Consider the following 22895-nt stretch of genomic DNA (forward strand, 5'->3'; position numbering starts at 1 on the left):
TTGTCTTAATAAGAACATATCTAAAATAATACTACAAGGAGTAGTATGTAGTTGCAATAGTCGTGCAGTTTTAAGTAGTATAGATGACACAACTTAGATGTAGCATCGGCAAAATTCGTAAAACCGATCACATCCGAATTAAGTACATAATCCCAAATTATCAGTATTTATTTCTTAAACAAATGTAATAACTTGTAATATCATATGACCTGATATATTCGTCAATTTGTCACGTCGATTTACTAGACTTGCTTTTTCGGGTTGAACTGACGCGAGAATCTATAGCGACGAATAGCATCGAATGGCACGATAGGGCTCTTTTTCTATTGGATTATATAAATCGGCAATAATCGGTTTTATATTATATGCCGATGCTACATCGAAGTTGTGTCGTACTATACTTAGTAGTTATCAAGGTAGTAAAACGTTTTAAAAACAAACTTTTATGTAATCGTATCGTATTGTTTACGCGTGTATGGATCAAATAAAACTGATAGGTTAAATGTTTATTACATCTTATTCGGTTTGACAAAATTCTGGTGTAAGATTTTAGTACATACGTAGTAAGTCTAAGTTTTTACAAATAGCAAAGTTTTAAAAATATTATAACGCGGGTTGTTACATTTTGGCAAAATTCGGTTCAATTAAAAGTGAAAGCTTACTTATTTAAAATATTACATCCAGCTCGAATTATTATTTCGGAACTGGCTTCGAATATAAAATTAAAAATTAACAAATAAATAACTTTAAATGAAAAACAAAACTCTGATTACATAAATAATGTTAAATAATAACGGTATTACGTAGTGTGGTTTATTAGAATATTTTATGCAAAATAAATGTATCTAAATGATTAGAAACTTAAGTTATTAATTCGAAAGCTTCATATATTTTTAAGTTAAACTTTAAGAAAATGCAAGTTTAATGAAGTCTATTCTAGAAGCCAATAAAAAGAATTTCGAGAAAAGAAGAAGACTAGAAAGAATAACGATAGAATTTCATTTCTGAACGAACATAAACCTCGCTTTAATTATGAATTATTCATCTAATAAATAAAACGAGTCAGCGAAAACCAGTTTATTTAAATGATCTTCTGATCAAGGTAACTTACTAAAACTAGAATCTTCCTTTATAATATTTATTAGAAGTTACTTTATGTACTCATACAAAAATCGGAATATTAAATTCCCTACTGCAACCAATTCATTCATTTTTTTAATAAATAAATAATGTAAAATGTGTATATATATACAACAATAACAGATCACACTTCCCATATGAAAATATCTTGCAACATTCCCAGAGACTGCATCTGTGTCTCGTTTTCCGGCGTTAAGTCCATTGTGACGTATTTAGCAGCTTGGAGTATTTTGAGACAGGAAGCATTCTCTGGGGGCAATTTGTTGTACAACTGGATATACAAACTCTTTGCGCAATCGAAATGGAAGACTAGTGGGTCCAAAATATCCGTTAGATCCGACGGTTTCAGTAGACAGCACAAGTGCGCTAGAGTTACGCACAACTGCAAACAAAAAAAAAATATTAAAAAAAAATGTTTTACGAGCTGAGATGGCCCAGTGGTTAGAACGCGTGCATCTTAATCGACGATTGCGGGTTCAAACTCAGCCAAGCACTGTTGAATATTCATGTGCTTAATTTTTTGTTTATAATTCTTCTTGTGCGATGAAGGATCTTGAGGAAAACAGCATGTGTCAAATTTCATAGAAATTCCGCCACATGTGTGTTCCACCTTCTCAAAAGAAGAGGATGCCTTTGCCCAGCAGTGGGAAATTTACAGGCTGTTGTTGTTATGGGATCAAAATTTTGTCTGTATTCATACATTTCTAAAACTGGCACGATCTGTTCTTATCTACAAATAGCCGACAGACATTCTCAAGCATGACTAACGATATACAAAATATCTTTCATTGAGTTATATTTAAATCTACATAATAATACATATACCTGTTCAATAAGATTGTCTTTGTGTTTGTATTCTGTAAAGTCGTCGTCATTAGCCGCGTTTTCCATGGCTGCCATGACCCCCCTCCATATGGGCGTGTAGTGCTCGCCGTACTGCGCGCGCAGTGCGGGCGCGCGTAACGCTACGGCTGCGTTTATACGCACTTTGAGGTTCTTGCAGTCTTTAGACAGCGTGCACAGGCTCGGGAAGACTTTGCTCTTTAAATATTACAATTAATATTGTGACATTTTTAATAATAAATATTCAATTTATTAATTAATTTAAATGTTATATGAACAAACAACTATAACTGGTCCAGTATATAGTATAGATTAAGACTATGCACGAAATATCGATATGAATTTGAAATACTAAATTTAGAAGGTGACGTTTTTGATTCGTCGTTGGCATTTCGGCCAAATACTCAGCCCGATATGATTATTCTTAAAAAATATGAAATACCGAAATCAAGAGGATAATTTGATGTATTCATTGATATTATTATCACAATTTTACCTGATGTATACAGTAGTTTACATATATATACCTGCCATCCATTGAAACAAGTGAATAAATTTTCATTCTTCATCGCGTTGCCGAGCGCATAACAGGCGTTCCAACGAACCTTCATATTGGTCACTTTGATAGCGCATTCCAAAAGCTTTTCTATTGCTTTCTCGCATAAGGACTTCAATTGCGTGTGCCGTTGCAGATTTTCATTCTTGATCAATCGTAAAAGATTGCCAAGGCCGCGCGTTGCGCTCATTTTAACCTGAAACGGTTCATGCCTATTTATTGAACACAATGGACTAAATTCGTTTGAAAACGACAATAGACTTGATTTATTACTCAAAAAGCATTATTTTTATAATTTTATCAGTAAAGCATAAAAATCGCTAAATATATATTGCAAAAAAATTGAATAAAATTGTCAGCTATTTAAATGTTAAATATGTCAACATTTTTGGAATTACTGAACGTATTTTTGTTTTTTTTCTCCTTATTTAAAACTAAAGAGATGAATGTTAATTGGTTACAGAATATTTGGGTTAAAATAAAAATGTCACTGACCTTGTAGCGAGTACTTTTAAAACAATACCATTTTATAGGCATTCAAAATAAAAAACACCAGTAAAGACTATCGAAAAAATATAAATGACTGAATATCAATATATAATTAAGTCACTATCTTACAATGTCTATGCTATGATAACTTATTGAATAGAGTATAGTTAAAAAATTGTTATGAGGAGGCTAACAGAACTATTAATGCTGTATATACCTTTTAAGTGTTTGAAGTTGTATCTGTCATTTTTCCGTATTCTTGTTTTAAGTGTTATATTTCAAATATTGTGGAGGATCGATTGAATAAATAAAATAAAGAAATATAAAATGGCGATTAATAAATTTCTCCTATTGCTAAATGTATGTGTCGATGACCCCTTAAATTCGATTACTGTTAACAAACTTACGTTATATATATGAAAGCATTATACCACCAAACCTTCATAACTATTTATTTAACGAAGCACGGCAAATTTTTAGTTTCAGACACATCGCCAAACTATAGAAAGTATTTTTGGTTGTTTATTTATTCCTATAGCTTAGATTCAAATATGTCTAGCATATGTAAGTACGAAAGGCACATGATCTCAATTATAGTTCAAATTGAAATCATGTGACTTTCTTTAACCTTGATATATATACGGCGGCCAATCTCAAGGTGGACCAGCTAACTACGTAGGACATATGGGGTACGAGATCTCAAACACAGAGCACTCTCTATTCCTGACTCTAATAACCTGTTATGATGGGACAGGAACTCCAATCGGACGTTTTCAGGCGTAAGATCGACTGCTTTATGTGCTTTTCGAGTAACGAGGATGTGACATCCAACTTCTAAACTCCGGGCTATTACTCAGTTCTTTTTCAATAGAGAACCTCAAGAACTTTATATCGGTCCGATCTGGTGATGGTACCAAGGATCTCGGGATCTACGCCCTTATACCTAGCCATCAACCAACGAGGCAGTCTGTGTCTTTAACCTCAATGATTTGTAGGAAACAAAACTTCTATATCTAATCAAAATACAGTAAATGTTAAACAATCACTGGCATTATAAGATACAAGAAAAGTTTATTTTTGCCCGTGCCAATACAGTATCTCATTAATGTTATTTATTTATTGTTTCATTTGGCAATCCAACAGTGTTACAATATCTTATAAAATTTAACAATATAATGCAAAAATTATAACCAAAAAAGGATTACACTATTATAACATGAATTCGAAAAGCAGTTACAATATGAAAGTTTTTTACTAGTTATTTATAGAAGTTAAACAATTTGTGATAGGTATAGGTACTCTTCATAAACTATGTGTTTGTGAAAATTGTGTGTGTGTGTGTGTGTGTGTGTATAGTTATAAAAATGTAAAACATGGAACAGTATTATGTAACTATTAATACGCTGTTTATTTACTGACGCACCTTATCGTTGTCGTTGGCGCATTGAACGCTAACCTCAAGGAGACGTAGTAATAGGTCATCGTCTATGTCTTCTGTGTCCGGTTCGTCCCTAAATCAAGGAAATTGAGTTAGAAAAGAATAATAAGGAAAAAGGTTATATATACATATAAAATAAATAATATATTAAATAAATACTAAACATTGGACAACATCACATACATACATTCCTCTGATCCGAATGTAATTAGCTAAAGCACTTATGTTATGAAAAATCAAAGTAACAACGCTATCACAATACTCAGACCCAAGACATCATAGCCTAGGCAGGGAATCGAATCCGGGACCTCGGAGTAGCGTACCAATGAAAACCGGTGTACACAGCACTCGACCACAGAGGTCGTCAAGATAATTACTGCTGAAGAAGATCCTGTACAGTTTCATGCGATTACGAAATTTACGAAGCGTTTAGAGGGACGCTTGAATTTCGCCTAATAGATTTTTCTACGATTCGTAATCTAAACGAATCATTAAATATTTAGAAAAGGGAACCCTACAAATTCTAAACATAGCAATTAATTGGATAGAACAGAGTAATTTAATATGTCTTTAATTATATTAAGTATAAAGGTCTTAGAAGGAACTACAAATATCAGCTACATCGTTATATGACGTCATTAATAATCGTAAATGAAAGAACCGAAGTCCATATGATATTTGATCTATTTATTATTGTACATTATCAATTAATTAAAGTGCATGACGCGATTGGTACACACCCACGTAAGACTGCAGCAAATTAATCGAAGTGGGTAAAGTCTATAAATTTCCTAACCTTGAAATCTCCAATAGACGGAGTCTCGTTTAGAACGTTCTAGTTAAAAGCGAAGGAAAATAAAATGAAAATAAATGCGTTTCTGAATCTTACTCAAAATTAACCTTAGCTCAATTTACTTAAAAATAATTAATGTAGCCGGGAGTTAAAATCGTAGTTTAGATATACAAAAAAGAAAAAAATGAACACCTAAAAATAATATATTTTAGCAAATCCGCTTGGGAGGGGACTCTGTCTGGTGGTTACAGCCTTCTTTAGAACAAAAGGCTAGTTCATTTCTTACAGAAGAGGTTTTTTGTAAATAAAAATCTAAAAAACAAACTAGTATTACTTATTTTACAAAAAGTCTAAGCAAATATTACGTGTAAAAACCAAACAACTATTTTCCGTTTCAAGCAACTAAATTCTCTAAAAATGTATTGCGAATACGATTCTATCGAAACTTTTCCAAGAATTTCCCAGATCCAAAAATTAAGGATGAATAATATTCATCGTACTTTACTTGCCACTATCGCAATTATTGAAGATTATCGCAATGGACTGTATATAACAAAAAATAGAGGACGCACTTAGCCTCTGGTAAGCATCAAAATACGTCTTATTTCGACGCTTACATGACGATATGATATGATATATATACAACAAATTTTTATTTTTTTTAACGATTACACAAGAATGATATAGAAGACGCAATACATGGAGAGGCACTGTCCTGCCGGCCAGTCTCCATCGCCAGATAGTAAATCATAACCAAACAGGTTTGTACGTGCATTAAATTATGTAATTAATGTAGTTTATACTAGCTGTCTGTCTCAGCTTCACACGGGTAGTTTTATTTATATTTTTGTTGCTTATTTCCGATATGCTTAACAATTGTCGTTCGATTTCAAGTTATTTAGACAAAAACATTAATAAATTAGATACCTAAACCTTATTTATGAATGCCTCTACTAGTGAAAACGTCATGAAAATTCGTTCAGTAGTTTGGAAGTTTATCGCGAACATACAGACAAATAGACGCGGCCGGTAGTCTTTGTTTTATAATATATAGTGATAAAGCAGATAGTAGATAGAGCAAAGCGTATAGTAATTGTTAATGACTTTTGTATAAATAAAAAAAGTAAAAGTAAAGTAAAGTAACAGCCTGTACATTTCCCACTGCTGAGATAAGGCCTCCTCTTCCATTAAGGAGAGGGTTTGGAACATATTCCACCACGCTGTTCCAATGCGGGTTGGTGGAATGCACATGTGGCAGAATTTCGATGAAATTAGACACATGCAGGTTTCCTCACGATGTTTTCCTTCACCGCCGAGCACGAGATGAATTATAAACACAATTAAGCACATATATGATATATATAGTGGTGCTTGCCTGGGTTTGAACCCTTCTAACCACTGGGCCATCTCAGCTCATAAATAAATAATATTGTTATACTTAATAAGAGTTATTAGTTACAAATTCACGGCTACAGTAAAAATGAGTGAATGAGTGAATGAATGACAAGAAAATATAAATAAAATACAACATCAACTTACATATTTAAAACGAGCGCGTCGCTGAGGTTGCCGAGAGCCCAGGCGGCTTTGGTGCGGACGACCGCCGTCGGATCCGCTAAGGCTCTTAGAATATTCTCACCGCAGTCGGTCACGAAGCAAATATCCTGTGCAAAGGAAGTTTCAGTAACAACAACAACAACAGCCTGTAAATTCCCACTGCTGGGCTAAAGGCCTCCTCTCCCTTTGAGGAGAAGGTTTGGAACATATTCCACCACGCTGTTCCAATGCGGGTTGGTGGAATACACATGTGGCAGAATTTCTATAAAATTTGTCACATGCAGGTTTCCTCACGATGTTTTCCTTCACCGCTGAGGACGAGATGAATTATAAAGACAAATTAAGCACATGAATCAGCGGTGCTAACCTGGATTTGAACCCGCAATCATCGGTTAAGATGCACGCGTTTTAACCACTGGGCCATCTCGACTCTCAGTTTCAGTAAAGGTAAATATAGACGTCTTATTATTTGCGCCAGTTATATTCTACAAAGCGATACAAATATATCTATTTATATAGTAGCGACCCTTTAGTAGCAAAATAATTTAAAAGAATGCTATTTCAACTGAACCGAGATGGCCCAGTGGTTAGAACGCGTGCATTTTAGCCGATGATTGCGAGTTCAAAACCCAGGCAAGCACCACTATATATATGTGCTTAATTTGTGAATATAATTCATCTCACGCTCGGCGGTGAAGGAAAACATCGCGAGGAAACCTGTATGTGTCTAATTTCATCGAAATTCTGCCACATGTGCATTCCACTAACCTGCATTGGAACAGCGTGGTGGAATATGCTCCAAACCCTTTCCTTAATGGAAATGGAGGCATTATCTCAGCAGTGGGAAAATGTACAGGCTATTACTTTACTTTACCACTTTACTATTTCTATTAAATTTAAGATTTTTTTTTATTTTATTTTATTTTAGGGAAACAAACAATAAGATAAACTTATGGGATAGGAATATACAAAATTACATATATCAGCTAAGTTTCCACTGGTAAAGTAAAAGTAAAGTAAAGTAACAGCCTGTAAATTTCCCACTGCTGAGATAAGGCCTCCTCTTCCATTAAGGAGAGAGATTGGAACATATTCCACCACGCTGTTCCAATGCGGGTTGGTGGAATGCACATGTGACAGAATTTCGATGAAATTAGACACATGCAGGTTTCCTCACGATGTTTTCCTTCACCGCCGAGCACGAGATGAATTATAAACACAATTAAGCACATATATATAGTGGTGCTTGCCTGGGTTTGAACCCGCAATCATCGGTTAAGATGCACGCGTTCTAACCACTGGGCCATCTCAGCTCTGGTAATGAATTAAAAATAAATAAGATAGTATTATTTGATGAGCCGACCAACGATGGTCACCAAATAAAGTCCGGGGCGGTACCTCTCTGAGCGATCGGTACACGACGGCCATGGCGAGCGCGCGCACGGCGGCCGCCCGCAGCGCGCCGCACTCCGCCTCGCACGAGCCCACCAGTAGCACGCAGCACAGCACGCGCGTGCGAGACTGCACACACATGTCACAGCCCGACTCATTACACACCCATACGATACTACTTGGTGTTAGGGCTTTGTGCAAGCCCGTCTGGGTAGGTACCACCCACTCATCAGTTATTCTACCGCCAAACTCAGTATTGTTGTGTTCCGACATGTCACAACCCGACTCATTACACACCCATACGATACTACTTGGTGTTAGGGCTTTGTGCAAGCCCGTCTGGGTAGGTACCACCCACTCATCAGTTATTCTACCGCCAAACTCAGTATTGTTGTGTTCGGACATGTCACAACCCGACTCATTACACACCCATACGATACTACTTGGTGTTAGGGCTTTGTGCAAGCCCGTCTGGGTAGGTACCACCCACTCATCAGTTATTCTACCGCCAAACTCAGTATTGTTGTGTTCGGACATGTCACAACCCGACTCATTACACACCCATACGATACTACTTGGTGTTAGGGCTTTGTGCAAGCCCGTCTGGGTAGGTACCACCCACTCATCAGTTATTCTACCGCCAAACTCAGTATTGTTGTGTTCGGACATGTCACAACCCGACTCATTACACACCCATACGATACTACTTGGTGTTAGGGCTTTGTGCAAGCCCGTCTGGGTAGGTACCACCCACTCATCAGTTATTCTACCGCCAAACTCAGTATTGTTGTGTTCGGACATGTCACAACCCGACTCATTACACACCCATACGATACTACTTGGTGTTAGGGCTTTGTGCAAGCCCGTCTGGGTAGGTACCACCAACTCATCAGTTATTCTACCGCCAAACTCAGTATTGTTGTGTTCGGACATGTCACAACCCGACTCATTACACACCCATACGATACTACTTGGTGTTAGGGCTTTGTGCAAGCCCGTCTGGGTAGGTACCACCCACTCATCAGTTATTCTACCGCCAAACTCAGTATTGTTGTGTTCCGGTCTGAAGGGTGAGTTAGCCAGTGTAACTACAGGCACAAGGGACATAACATCTTAGTTCCCAAGGTTAGTGGCACATTGACGATGTAAGGAATAGTTAATATTTCTTACAGCGTCATTGTCTATGGGTGATGGTGACCACTTACCATCACCACTAAAATGTTATGTCCCTTGTGCCTGTAGTTACACTGGCTCACTCACCCTTCAAACCGGAACACAACAATACTGCATACTGTTGTTTAGTGGTAGAATAACTGATGAGTGGGTGGTACCTACCCAGACGGACTTGCACAAAGCCCTACCACCAAGAAATAAAATCAGAGAATAAAATCATCTTCTTACCGGTAATTCCTTAAACGACTTTTCCCCAATATTCGCGATACAGTCGCACACGACTGCTTTAGCGGGAACGTTCTCATGGTTTTGTAACACCATTGACAATGGAGTTATAAGCTTCTCCCACATGTGCACACACTGGTTCAGAGGAAGTGATTGATTCTGTTGGTCTGGAACAAAGTGATTATATTGTAGATTAACAAGTTTCCTATTTTTGTAAGTCTTGATAGTAACTATAAATCCATACTGATATTATAAAAGAGAAAGTAACTGTCTGTCTGTCTCACTTTGCATACTAAAACTACTTGACCGATTTAAATAAAATTTGGTATACAAATAGTTTAGAGCCTGAAAAAGGACAAAGGCTACTTTTTTGGGAACAAAGAGGTAAGACCTCTTTGTATACCAATCATCAACGTAATATTTTACGTAATTTTTTGTAATATACATATTGCATATATAGACTGACTATATATACAATGAAACTTGGTTAAATGGGACCAGGATAAGTGAAACACCTCCATAACTGGAACTCATGCTGCGGTCCCATCGCTTTGGCATTGAATTACCTCTGTTAGTGGGACGAAGCAAACCTCTATAACTGGGATTTGTTATTTTGTTTTATCATTACAATAACCTCTACAAATGAGAGAGCAAGTGCTTTTTTTATGCCTAAACATCTGTAACTGAGATAACATTGTTTTGTATTTTTACTAACTTATTCTTTTTCTACCCGCAAATTCTGCACTTAACTATGTATGTAATTTGAAGTATCAATGACTCCAAGTTTTATATTTGCTTTACTAGCATAAAGGTGTTTATTTGCAAAATGTCAAAGCGCACCTATATATCTGAGACAGATATTTATTTATACCTGTGTATCTGAGACACTGGGTTAGTGGAATACCTCTATAAGTGAAACAACATTGCAGGTCCCATGAAGATTCACTTAACCAGGTTTCACTGTATAAATATAACTAGCGGTCGCCCGCGGCTTCGCCCTGCGTCTTCTAATATCCCTACTGCTGAGGCACGGTCACATTTGAAGAATTACTGCAACCGGCGCTTGGATCTATTGTGATAAACCTCAAATTCGTGATCACAACGCCTCAGCCAGACCAACATCAGCCACGAATCTGATGAGGTTCTTAGGGTCGGAGGCCATTATGCCCTCTAAGGACCGGAGTTAGAACATTTTATAGTTTTATCTTTTATAGTTTAGGCATCATACGCAAAAAATCAACTTTTTTGGTAGATTTTTTCCTTTTTCGTCCGAAAAACCCAAAATATCTTACGGAACCCTATTATTTTTTCAAAATAAAATTTAGCCTATGTTATGCGGGATTAATTTAGCTTTCGAATGGTGAAAGAATTTTTAAAATCGGTCCAGTAGTTTTTGAGCCTATTCATTACAACCAAACAAACAAAGTTTTCCTCTTTATAATATTAGTGTAGATAATGCCATTATAATCACATCATAATAAAATATACCTAATCTCTGAATGGCATCACCAATGACACTGATCAGTCTCGCCGTCTGTAAAACAATGTCTTGGTGCTCATGCAGCAGCATCTCACTAAGAATATCAGCCAGTAGTGTTATATGCGAGTCGAGAAGATCTTTGAGATGGTGGAAAGCAATCGCTGATAGAACTTGAAGGGATTCTAGGATTATTGGTATCGCTGACGGCTTGCATCTCTGTAATAAAAGTTATACCATTACATTGGGATCATGCAAGAAAAATTCAATCGATATCAATATTTGGAATGTCGAACAATATCTAAGTTTCCATTACTTAGTAGAATAACTATATTATATTTTCATATGATTTTGAAAAACTTAGAAAAAATGGTATCATTATGTATATTGAAAACATGCTGTTAGTAACTATGTTTTTTAAGAAACAATAAAATCATTTAACCGCTGGCATATATTAATTTAGATGATTTGGACTTTTACCATATTACAAAACTCGAAATATATTAAAATTGAATTACTTACTGCAACTTCATTATCCTTAAACATCCATCCCATATTCTTAAAACAAATATCTAAAATCCAACTTTTAAAATACACATCGGTATTATGTTTCTCATCCTTTTCGTCATGCTCAGTGGATCCGAACGCAGTAAACATTTCATCATCAGAATAACCTTCTTCAAAATCATCGCATTCATCATTTAGAGGAATATTCTCTTTATTTACTTTATTATTCTCGATCTTATTGATCGCCGTATCTTTCTCCAATGACTTCAAAACTTCGTCAACTTTGGGATCGATGGATATAACGCACCCTATAGTTATTAACGCACCAACTTGCAAAGTGACATCTGGAAAATATTAAAGTTTAAATACACTTAAAATATAGGATTCATGAAATTCACATCATATCACATAATGAGATAGAAAGGTTTATTTGAACTATATTAATATCGAATGGTAATTAGTCACCCTTAGACATTAATGCTGTCAGAAATATTAACTAGTCCTTAATAACGAATGCACTACCAATATAAAATACTACATTGCTAAATGCATGTAATTAGAATGACTCATATACCCCTCAAACCAGACCACAAAATACTTGATGATTTAACATGAATCATAAAATCATAATAGACATTTATACTAAAAAATTATTAGACACTTTTTTTGTAATAACTAAAAACATTATAACTAATATGCACAGAACATACAAGCAGAAGGTATATTGGCTATTAATATAATACAATTTCATAATACCAATATAAATTATTTTATAAATTAAGTCTAATTTCTATATAGTCTGAGTATTCATGTTCATGTAAAATATTTTTATTTTTTAACGAGATTAGTGGACAATATAAAGAAAAATTAGACATTTAATCAATAAGTTTCTACAAACATCAAATGACCTAGAAAGGAAGCATTTTACAAAATCAAATTTAAAGATTTCAACATCACGGAATTAAATGCATGGGCATGTATTGTGACCATATCATATGAGCAATTATTATTAAAGTATTCAAAGTGAAAATTCTATAAAATTTACCTACCCCTATGTATCAAGAACTTGCGCGTCGATCTCACCAACTCAACAATCAATCCTTCTTGCATTTTGTGATATGGCGTTGATTGCACCAATGCTGCACAGCATTTCAATGCTACTATAATTACTGAGTGACTCCTTTCACTGTCCAATATACCAACTAAGATCTTATGCATACATGTGACAATGTAGCCTAATGATACCGAAAATGGTATAAATGAAGCATTCGTTTTTTTGCTGAAAAAAAATTTACAACATTACTATTTGTTTAACACATCAAAAAACTTAATACGTTCACGGTTTTTATATTTTATATTATACATGTATTTAAAAAAAAATCATAGAATGGTTCCGCCCAATAACAAGAAGGAGGTCTATAAAATTGTTTAAGCTGTACCCCATCTTTATATAATATAAAATAAGGTTGTTTTATGCAATGTGTATCTGTTATATACAGGTTTTGAACAAAACAGTCTTCATAAATAAACATAGTCAATCAAGTGTAAAGTTTATAAGTATGATATATGCATATTATAGTAGAGAAAATTCATTGACCAATTTAATTTTATTTAACTGGAAAAAACAAGATTTTTTTCTAATTGTACCTAAGAAGCTAGGTTGGGAAGCTATTTCTGTACAATATGTATGAATTTATTATGTATGGGTGATAAAACACAGGATACATTCAATAAATGTGTTATAATCAATTTTGATATAATATACTTACCAAGTTTCAGCTTGAGACAGATACATCTTTGAACCAGCCAGTAAAGTTAATATTACACTGAGTGCACTTGCTCTACTACTAGCTATAGGGTCTGTCACTGCACAATATGCAAGGGTCTTTTTAGATTTTTCTTCTCCCAACCAATTGTTAGCATCGGGTGAATCTGGCAAAAGAGCCCACCAATAACCAAATATATCTTTCTTTTCTTTGATCTGAAACATAACTAAAAATAATATACAACCTTGTATCTGTGTACTAAGATAAAATCAGAGTCTTTTCATTAATCATTTTGGCTACCTAATTTTACCTAAATTAATATTATAAAATATAGATAAAAACAAAATATTTTATAATTCACTTTTTTATTACCTTAAATACAACAAGAAATAAATTTGCTGCACTCTGCCTTACTCTGGATCGTAATGCAATAAGTTTAGCTTCTCTTCCATTTTCAACATCAGACATATCGGAATCACTTGTCAAAGCCCAACAATTTCTTGTCTTCTGAGTCTCTAAAAAGTTCTGGCTGGCAGGCTTATAAGCAGAATTATTCTCAAAATTGCCAACGTCTCTCATTAAACTTCGATCTGACACTGGAATTTCTTTTTTTAAACTTTCTATTGCATTATTCCTCTGTTTTCTTATTTTTTGTTTCTGTAATTAAAATATTACAATTTATATAAATTTTATTTCTATTTTAAGACTGGATGTTAAATATTAAATTAAATTGCCTTTAATTTACCTTTCCCCCTTTAGCATTAGGCTTCACTGGAACAGCTGCAATACTTTGCTGAGCAGGCATAATCTTTTCGGGTCTCTTCTCCTGACTTACAATTCCATAGAGAATAAAATGTCTGCATAATCCAATTATTTCTGGCATTGGAAAATCAACCTTTTGATCATTGAAATATATGTGAGAAAGAATTCTCAAAGCTGATATAATTACCTGTAATGAAAATTTGTACAATGCATTTACTGAAAAGAACTATCTTTCATATTTGTTGAAACCATTGTTTAATGACCATTCATTACTAACAGGATAATAAGATACATTGATTAGATTTAGCTGGATAATACCTTGTTACTATTACAAAAAGAACGTAAACATATAATATATACATATATTATAAACATCAAAATTTAGGAGTCCTTGATTTTAAAATTTTGCTTCATATATTTATTTGTGTGTCAAGTGCATGGTATGTTTAGGTAATATTTATTTTATCAAATTAATGTATTTCAAATGGATTTTATATAAGAATATTAGTATCTGTTTCAATTTATAGAATGTCTGCCTTTCTAAACACTTTACTATGGTCCATTTCAACTTTAACTATGATAAATTTCATGTATATTCCTGCATTTTCATATTTTTTCATGTTTTTTTTTTTTAAATATTAATAATTGGTTATAAACTATTATTGATCAATGGATCATTTAAATAAAATGAGTAATTGAATTTTGGATAAATGAGTCTAACTTAATATGATATATAATATTTTGATAAAAATAATTACCTTACAGTAAATAGACTCATCGTGAGATTTGATAAAGCCTTTCATTAAAAGTCTAATTATTAATTGAGAAATATCTTCCTTCAGCTCCAAACTTACATCAGCTTGCTCAGATTTCTTGTTATCATCTATTTTTAATAAATTTATAATACATTTAAGTACTATCAAATATATCTGCATAGTATTCTGATGACTTTGATTGTACTTGTCATTGTTAATCAGTTTAATAAGAAGTCCATCCTGCCCTATCAAATCTGTGATAAACTAAAACATAAACTTGGTGTTATTATATATACTCTAGAGTTCAAAAGTATTATAAATAGTAAAAGAAATACCATCCGTCCACTTTGGGGATTCACATGTAATATACATTGCAAATTATGCAGTATATCTGGTATAATAATATCTGAACACTTCTTTATACAATCAATGTGCCATGCAATGACACTTCCTAAATATACACCAGTAAATTGTAAATTTTGTTTCGTCACAATATTGTTTATAAGATGTGATGTTTTTGCTGCTAAAAATTCATCCACAGGTTTAATATTGACATATAGTGATGTCACGAGAGCAGCAGCATCCTGAAAGCGGTTACAATTACACTGTCAAGTCAGGAAATCTCGTAACGTAATATAAACAAAAAACAAATAACTCTTACCTGTTTTCCAACAAATAACTCAGCCTTGTAAGGTTTGGAATTTAGTTCGTCTATTAAAGAATTTATCTTTTCTTTATTATAATTCTTAACATAAAGATGACTACACAGCTCGGCAGAGAGTGTAAGAAATTGATGAGATAAGCTCATGTTGTATTTAAATACTAAGGTGGTCAAACAATTATTTTCACCGTGTTCTTTAAGTTACACCACATGTTACTTATGATTATAACTTATTTAAGCCATATATTATACTAAATGTATCATGTTTTCAACTTCTAACACTTTTCTTTTTTTTTTTTTTTTTTAATATATGGCTTTTATTTGTGCCAAGAGAGCACAGATTATTTCGCCAATGTCACGTGCGATGGAGAAGACACGATGGAGATTGAACGGTGCGGTCGAGATTGCAGGCTTAAATTAATTTTAAGGGCACAATAGTAGTAGACTCTCTGTTAACCCATAACCTAAAACAATACAATATATAAATAATTAGATAAACATATTACGATATTATTAAGACATCAAATAAGAACGATCACAAAAATATTTACAACTTAATTTTATTACGCTCAATATATTTACATAAAAATTTACAAAGTGGACTAAACACACACATTAACAAACATTCAACATTAATAGGGCGAGGAACTTTGGGAGGGAGAACGTCATATACGGGGTGGAGGAGATTGGGGCAAGAAAACAGTATATGGGATAAGGAACCTTCGTCAAGGCCACATTCACACAAAGAGTGATCTCTAACTCTAATTTTACAAAGATGAACGGGCGTACATGCATGTCCAAGGCGTAAACGGCAGATAGTTGTGGTGACCCAACGTTTAGCTTGCCTGTGATGAGAAAACCAAGGTCGCCTCGGAATAACTGGTTGTAGACTTGCGTAAAATCTACCTTTAGATTTTGATGAAACTTCCCAAACAGAGTTCCAGGATTTAACAAGATGAATTTTCGGTAGAGCACACAAGTCCTGTGTTGAGTTTTTAAAATGATCAAGAGAGCCAGTCGATATCGCAGATTTAGCAAATGAATCTGCTGCATCGTTGTCGGGAATACCAGAATGGCTTGGTATCCAGACAAGCGATAAATCTAGCCCTTTTTGATGACAAGAAAACAATGCTTCCCTGATCTTAAGGATGATGAAAAACTTTCGTTTACTACGAAACGGATTTTCCTTAATTGCCAACAGACAACTCAAAGAGTCTGTCAAAATTATCGTGTGTCTGAGGTCATGGGAGTGGACAAAAACGATGGCTTCTAAAATTGCAATCGCTTCACCGGTAAAGATGGATGATTCAGGAGGGGATTTAAATTGAAGGACAATTTTGAATTTGGGGATCCAACAGGCTGAGCCGACGCAGCTTTCAGGGGATAGTTTAGAGGCATCAGTAAATATAAGTAAATGATTTGACCAATTTTGATGAAGAAATCTTTGAAATTTAGAGTTTGTATCAGGGGCCCCTTTAATAAGACCAAGATCTGTAATGATTGACGGATTATAGACTAGAGATCTAAATGGAGTGGAAAAAAGAGGATTTGACTGGAATCTTAAGATAGGATGTGGGAGTGAAGTAAATTTTAAAAAACTGTCTAATAATAAGGATGGACTTCTAGAGCGAACGCAGAGTTGGGACAGTTCGCTTAGACGGGACCAAAGAGGATGAGAGGATAACTGTAAAGATTTTACTACAAAACGGTCGCATAAAAATTGTCTTCTCAGTTGAAGCGGAGGATCAACACATTCAACCTGCAGAGCGTTAGTGGGAGTAGTTTTCATAGCTCCTAGGATTATTCTGAGGCATTTGTATTGAATTTTATTAAGTTTTTCAGAAACGGATTTACTAAGTGGTTCTAAGACAAATAGTCCGTAGTCTAAATGACTACGAACTATTGCATTGTACAGTAGTTTAAGAGAATAGGGGTGAGCTCCCCACCAGACTCCTGAGACTGCTCTAAGGACGTTAATACCCTTTTCACATTTTTTAATAACATGCTCAGAGTGACAAATTCCATTCAGTTTGTTGTCGAGAATAATGCCTAGAAATTTCGTCTTGTTGGCAAAGTTGATGCGTTGATCCCCAAAAAACAAGTCGAAGACAGGAATTTGTCTTTTTCTAGTGAACACAACTGCCTGAGTCTTATCAATAGACAAAGACAGGCCATGGTCAGAGAGCCATAGGTCAAGATAATGTAAAGCAGAGTTTAATCGCAAAGTTAAATTTTCAACAGATGTAGATTTAAAATATAAAACGATGTCATCAGCATATTGAAGTATGTTACAGAAATTATTCACAGACAATTCGAGATCATGGGTATAAATGCTATAAAGCAGAGGGCTAAGGACTGAACCTTGCGGGAGACCTTTCCAGACAATCCTGGGGGGAAGAATACAATTTTGGTATTTAACAGAAATTGATCTGCAAAAAAGCAGATTACATATGAAATGAGTAATCCTCGGAGGGATACTCAGCTGTTGCAATTTTTGCCTGAGTACCGGAAGAAGAACATTATCATATGCAGAAGTAATATCTAGAAAAACACCCACAAGGTACTCTCCGTTAGAGAAGGCTATTCGAATGTCTGTCGTAAGAATGCTGAGACTATCAAGAGTGCTCAAACCCTTTCGAAAGCCAAATTGAGAGGGCGAGAGAATATTTCTGCTTTCCATTATCCATTCCAAACGGTTTTTTAGGAGATGTTCAGTAACTTTCACTAGTGTAGACGATAAAGCAATGGGTCTATAAGAATTGGGGTCCAAAGGGCTTTTTCCCGGTTTTAGTATGGGGATAATAATTTGGGACTTCCAAGATTCCGGGACGATTCCTGTTGAGAAAAAAGCATTAATTATATTCAGATAGACGCATTTAGCTTTATCACTGAGGTTTATTATAAAGGAGTAGGGCACGCCATCCTCCCCTGGTGACGAGTCCTTCAGTCCGTTCAGAGCTGTGTGTAGCTCTGAGATAGTAAACGGACTATCCATATCATCTGAGGAAGATGATTGAGTAAAATTTATAAAACTATCCCGACATGGAACAAAGGGGGGAGCAAGTTTGGTAGTAAAATCATTAAGCCATACGGATGGATTATAGGCGTTTGGGTTATCAGAATCGAGGGAGCGGCGAAATCTCTTAAGATTTCTCCAAACTGTTTGAGGGGGAGACCGAGGACTAAGGGATTCACAGAAATTGGTCCATCCCTGTTTTTTCTTTCTGGAAAATAGTTTTTTAATTTTGGCATCTATATGCTGATATTTGATAAAATTTTGTGAAGTCATAGATACATTATATGACTCTTCGGCTTCAGATCTCTGTTGGACCAAGGAATTACACTCTTCATCCCACCAAGGCGGAGAGATGCAAATTTTTTTATTAAGATTTTTTTGTGGGAAATGGGAATCAGCAGAGGATTTAATAATATTAAGAAAAAGCTCGTAGTAAGCAAGAGCATTTTCACCGTTCACAAAATCAGGGAGGGAGCTTAACATGACATCAATAGAGTTAGAGTATGCTAACCAGTTAGCATTTTTAAGTTTATATTTAAGGAGAGGGGAGGATTTGGATGGAGCAATGGATCTGTTGTTTAATGAAAGAAGGATAGGGAAATGATCACTTCCAAACGTAGATGGAAGGATATTCCAAGATATTTGCGAGGAAAGGGATGGGGATGCTATGGATAAATCAATAGCAGAATTAGGATTCTGATTAGGATAAACCCTACGAGTCGGCGAACCATCATTGAGAATGCAAAAGTTTACATCATCAACAATGTCCACCAACAAGGGGGCAAATCCATCACAGAAATAGGAACCCCATAATGTATGGTGGGCATTAAAATCCCCCATAACAAGAACAGGGCTTGGGAGGGAAGAAAAAATGGAGTGTAATTCAGGAACAAGTGAAGGGTTAGGATGAGGAATGTAGATAGATAAAAAGGAGATGTTGAAGGCTTTGATAGCTACAGCATTGATTTGCTGGCTAAAAGGAGGTAAGGAAATTTGGGAGAAGGGAATGGAGTGCCTGATCAAGATGGCACAACCTGCATACCCATCATTTCTGTCATCCCTCAAACAGGAGAAACCCGGTACCCGAAAACGAGAGCCGGGAATCAGCCATGTCTCAGAGATGGCAATAATGACAGGTTTAAATGAATTAATAAGTGAGAGGAGTTCAGGTTTCTTACGACGGACGCTTTGACAGTTCCATTGAAGGAATCTGATTGGGGCCATTATTAAGGATTGTAAATAGCTGGGATAAATCATTGGCAACGTTGGACGGTAATGGGACATCATTACATGTACTGAGGATATTTAGGAGGATTTTGGTGAGTAATTCCAATAAATTAGGATTATTATTAGGTGGGGAAGGCTGAGGAACGTTTAGAGCGCAACCATTAGGAGAGGAGGAGGGGCAATTGGCAACTATGGCCTGATGGGCATGTTTATCATACCCCTTTCCTTGAGGAAGTCTAGGGGAGGGAGAGCGGACAACGGTTTGTCTGTAAGATTTAGTAGGACTAGGGGTGGACCTCGAAGGACCAGGGGTGGGTGGGACGTATGCAGGAACAGAGAACAACTCTTTTGCTACCTCAGCATAGGATCTGCGGACATTAGGGAAGCGAGAGGCAGCTTCCATGTATGAGACATTATCTTGTGCCATTACAATTTTAATTGATTGCTGACGAGAATACTCAGGGCAATCCTTATCTGTGGCAAAGTGTTTGCCAGAACAATGTAAACATGTAGAATTATCTTTAATAACCTCACACGAATCACCCGTATGAGATTGAGAACATTTAAAGCACCTGGGAGTAGATCTACACTGAGTCCGAACGTGGCCATATCGACAACAGTTTAAACATATTATTGTGGGGAGATTGTATATTTCAACGGGAAGGGATGTATGAAATGAATATATTTTGCTAGGAAGGATTTGACCTTTAAAAGTTATGACTACCGATTGAGTTGGTACCCAAGACACAACTCCTTCGTTAATAGTCTTCCGGTTAAGACGCCTCAATTTTATTACTTCCCCACATCCATGAGGAAGCTCAATTGATTCAATGAGATCCTCCATAGACCAGTCCACTGGGATGCCTTTTATTAGTCCCATTCTGGTAATGTTATAAGTAGGAAGGCTAGCCGTATACTTACACAATGCTAAGACTGGGTTCTTTAAAAAACTATTTGCAGCTTGTGCTGAAGCAAACTGAATTTCAATTTTGTTCCTTCCAACATTTTTGACACCATCATTCATAATAGAACCAATCTTGTGCTTATGAAGAAATTGTCCGAATTTAATGGCTCTAATTGAATTACCTGCAGCTGGATCAGCTACTTCCCGAGAGACGTGGACAATGAAGGGACCTTTGTCGTCATCCGTGTAACTTTTTGGGCCATCAATAAAGGAAGGATTAACATAAACATTCTGGATAGAGGCACTAGCGGTAGAAGGGTGGATAACTGTTTTCTTTGAAGAGGAATCAGGAGAGCAAGACGACTTATCGCCGGAGCGTTTGCGAGAAGAGGATGTTGGAGGATCAGTTTGACATTCTGAACCCCCGGGATCAGGAGGTTCGGGAGGTGGATCAACATCCATTATAAACTAACTACTGTAACTTAACTAATATACTATAACTATAATCAAAAGTAAATAACACTTACCGAAACCGAATTATGTTAGTAAAACCCAGAAACCATAAAATTAAACTATTTGCACTGAAAATTCATAAAAAAGTTACACAGAATTAATATAAAAACACAGATATCTCACTAACACGTGTGTCAACCAAAGCTAACGCAAGCGAAAAAAACCTAACACTTTTCACAGAATTGCATTTTACATACTGTCATTGTCAAATTGATTGATGTTTGTCATATTTTTATTGACAATATTATTTTATTGCCACATATCTCTATTCTCAATTAAAAATGCTTATATTTTGTATAAAAAGTAAATAAATTTCAATTTATTCAATGACGGCTCTTGCGAGCACTTTTCAATCATCTGTAATTTAATAAGATTAATTGAAATTTAAAGTTACCTCCAATTCACAAACAAATTCTATTAATAAGAACAACTGACAAACTGAAAATGCTACTAAATATTGCTTTTTAAATATGTAGATATCGTAGATATAATATATTCTTATGATGTTTATGGTATATCAATACGTTTTTTACTTTTTGATCCTAATAAAATAAATAGGTATAAAAAAGTTCTTTAGGTTTAAATGATAAAGTTTGGTTTATAGCCTTTTATATACATAATAATGTATACCTACATAATAATAATTCGCCTACAGCCTCTTTATTAGTAACCAAAGAGAATAGGATCAATAAAAAATGGACTAGCATTGTCATGTTTAAATAACAACCATTAAAAAAACGAAGTCGAAAACTGTACCTAATGTTTAATAATAATTGCACCATTGTTTAACTGTATTACTTGTGGTTATTATTTTTCTTTTATAGTTACTTTTTTTGTTGCGTAGCTGTTGTATTATTTTATTGAAATTCTACAGATAAAATGATAAGCAAGACAAAAGAGACAATGCATCATCCATGGGAAAGAACTATAAAACATGTTTATAATGAATTTAAACATTGTCACAACACCGTAAATAATCCTAACTATCCCAAGAAAAAAGTATGTACCCAAGTTAAAGATAGAGTCAAGATTACGATTATCGGAAATAGAGTCGTAAAGGAGTTCATAAGCTGCGTACATTTAGTAAAAACATTGCATAAATATCGCCCAAAAACATTTGAAGCTCCTTCAATAAGAGGTAGCTATTTCATTTAATTATTATTCATTTCTAACTTTCTTATTATGTATCTATTACATTTAACAGTATAACCAGCAGCAACTTTTATAAAATTTGTAAGAAATATTATCTTTTCTTTTGATTTAAAATACTGGTTTTTAAAAACAAATTCATTTTTTATTTCTGCATATTCATGCATCTTGTAAACCACCGATCGACCCTTGTCCTATAGGATCTGTTAGTTATTAACTACACTAACTTAAAACAGAAATATCCAGGCCCGCCGCTAGCTGTTTTGTCGCCCGAGTGCAATACCTATGATGCCGCCCTTTTTTTCTCTGCAAAAACGCATACCACTTTTCCTCCACATGAGGTGGGGGGTGGGGTGCATATCTGCTAAAAAAGCCACTCCGTCTTTTTAGAGGATCTCACGAGATCGTTTGTGCATACTACCGTGACGTCCTGACGGTCGGCTCACCTCTGCGGGGTTCCACTTTCTTGGTGGTAGGGCTTTGTGCAAGCCCGTCTGGGTAGGTATCACCCACTCACCAGTTATTCTACCGCCAAATAACAGTACTCAGTAT

General features: G+C 35.2%; 2 protein-coding genes across 3 annotated transcripts in view; one reads left to right on the forward strand and one right to left on the reverse strand.

Moving 5' to 3' along the window:
• Nucleotides 1-22895, forward strand: part of LOC124534041 — a 61551-nt gene that overhangs the window by 21869 nt on the left and 16787 nt on the right. Inside the window, exon 2 of the mRNA XM_047109676.1 lies at nt 22069-22332. Coding sequence (XP_046965632.1) covers nt 22074-22332 — 259 coding nt within the window. The 5' untranslated portion in view covers nt 22069-22073. The remainder of the gene's footprint in view (nt 1-22068; nt 22333-22895) is intronic.
• Nucleotides 1063-21465, reverse strand: LOC124534040 (HEAT repeat-containing protein 6). Of its 2 annotated transcripts, XM_047109675.1 has the most exons (17): nt 21359-21465; nt 15535-15809; nt 15209-15457; nt 14877-15137; nt 14102-14305; nt 13729-14013; nt 13360-13571; nt 12640-12869; nt 11606-11934; nt 11095-11302; nt 9610-9773; nt 8215-8337; nt 6799-6923; nt 4452-4539; nt 2511-2735; nt 1966-2181; nt 1063-1522 (listed from the first exon to the last, which is right to left on the reverse strand). In XM_047109675.1, exons 2-17 carry the CDS (start codon nt 15679-15681, stop codon nt 1265-1267), a joined length of 3324 nt encoding a protein of 1107 aa, XP_046965631.1. In that variant the 5' UTR covers nt 15682-15809; nt 21359-21465; the 3' UTR covers nt 1063-1264. The 2 variants fall into 2 exon arrangements, with proteins under 2 accessions (XP_046965631.1, XP_046965630.1); XM_047109674.1 differs by lacking the exon at nt 8215-8337.

Source organism: Vanessa cardui, chromosome 12 (genome assembly GCF_905220365.1).
Source record: "Vanessa cardui chromosome 12, ilVanCard2.1, whole genome shotgun sequence".
Taxonomy (NCBI): domain Eukaryota; kingdom Metazoa; phylum Arthropoda; class Insecta; order Lepidoptera; family Nymphalidae; genus Vanessa; species Vanessa cardui.

What these genes read in the sequence shown, in the direction of transcription:
- LOC124534040 (XM_047109675.1), bottom strand. Translation starts at nt 15,681, where the DNA reads ATGAGCTTATCTCATCAATTTCTTACACTCTCTGCCGAGCTGTGTAGT. An exon ending in TATTTCTTGTTGTATTTAAG is followed by an intron (nt 13,572 to 13,728) that starts GTAATAAAAAAG and finishes GTTATGTTTCAG; the next exon opens with ATCAAAGAAAAGAAAGATAT. An exon ending in TTAAGGATAATGAAGTTGCA is followed by an intron (nt 11,303 to 11,605) that starts GTAAGTAATTCA and finishes CTTTTATTACAG; the next exon opens with AGATGCAAGCCGTCAGCGAT.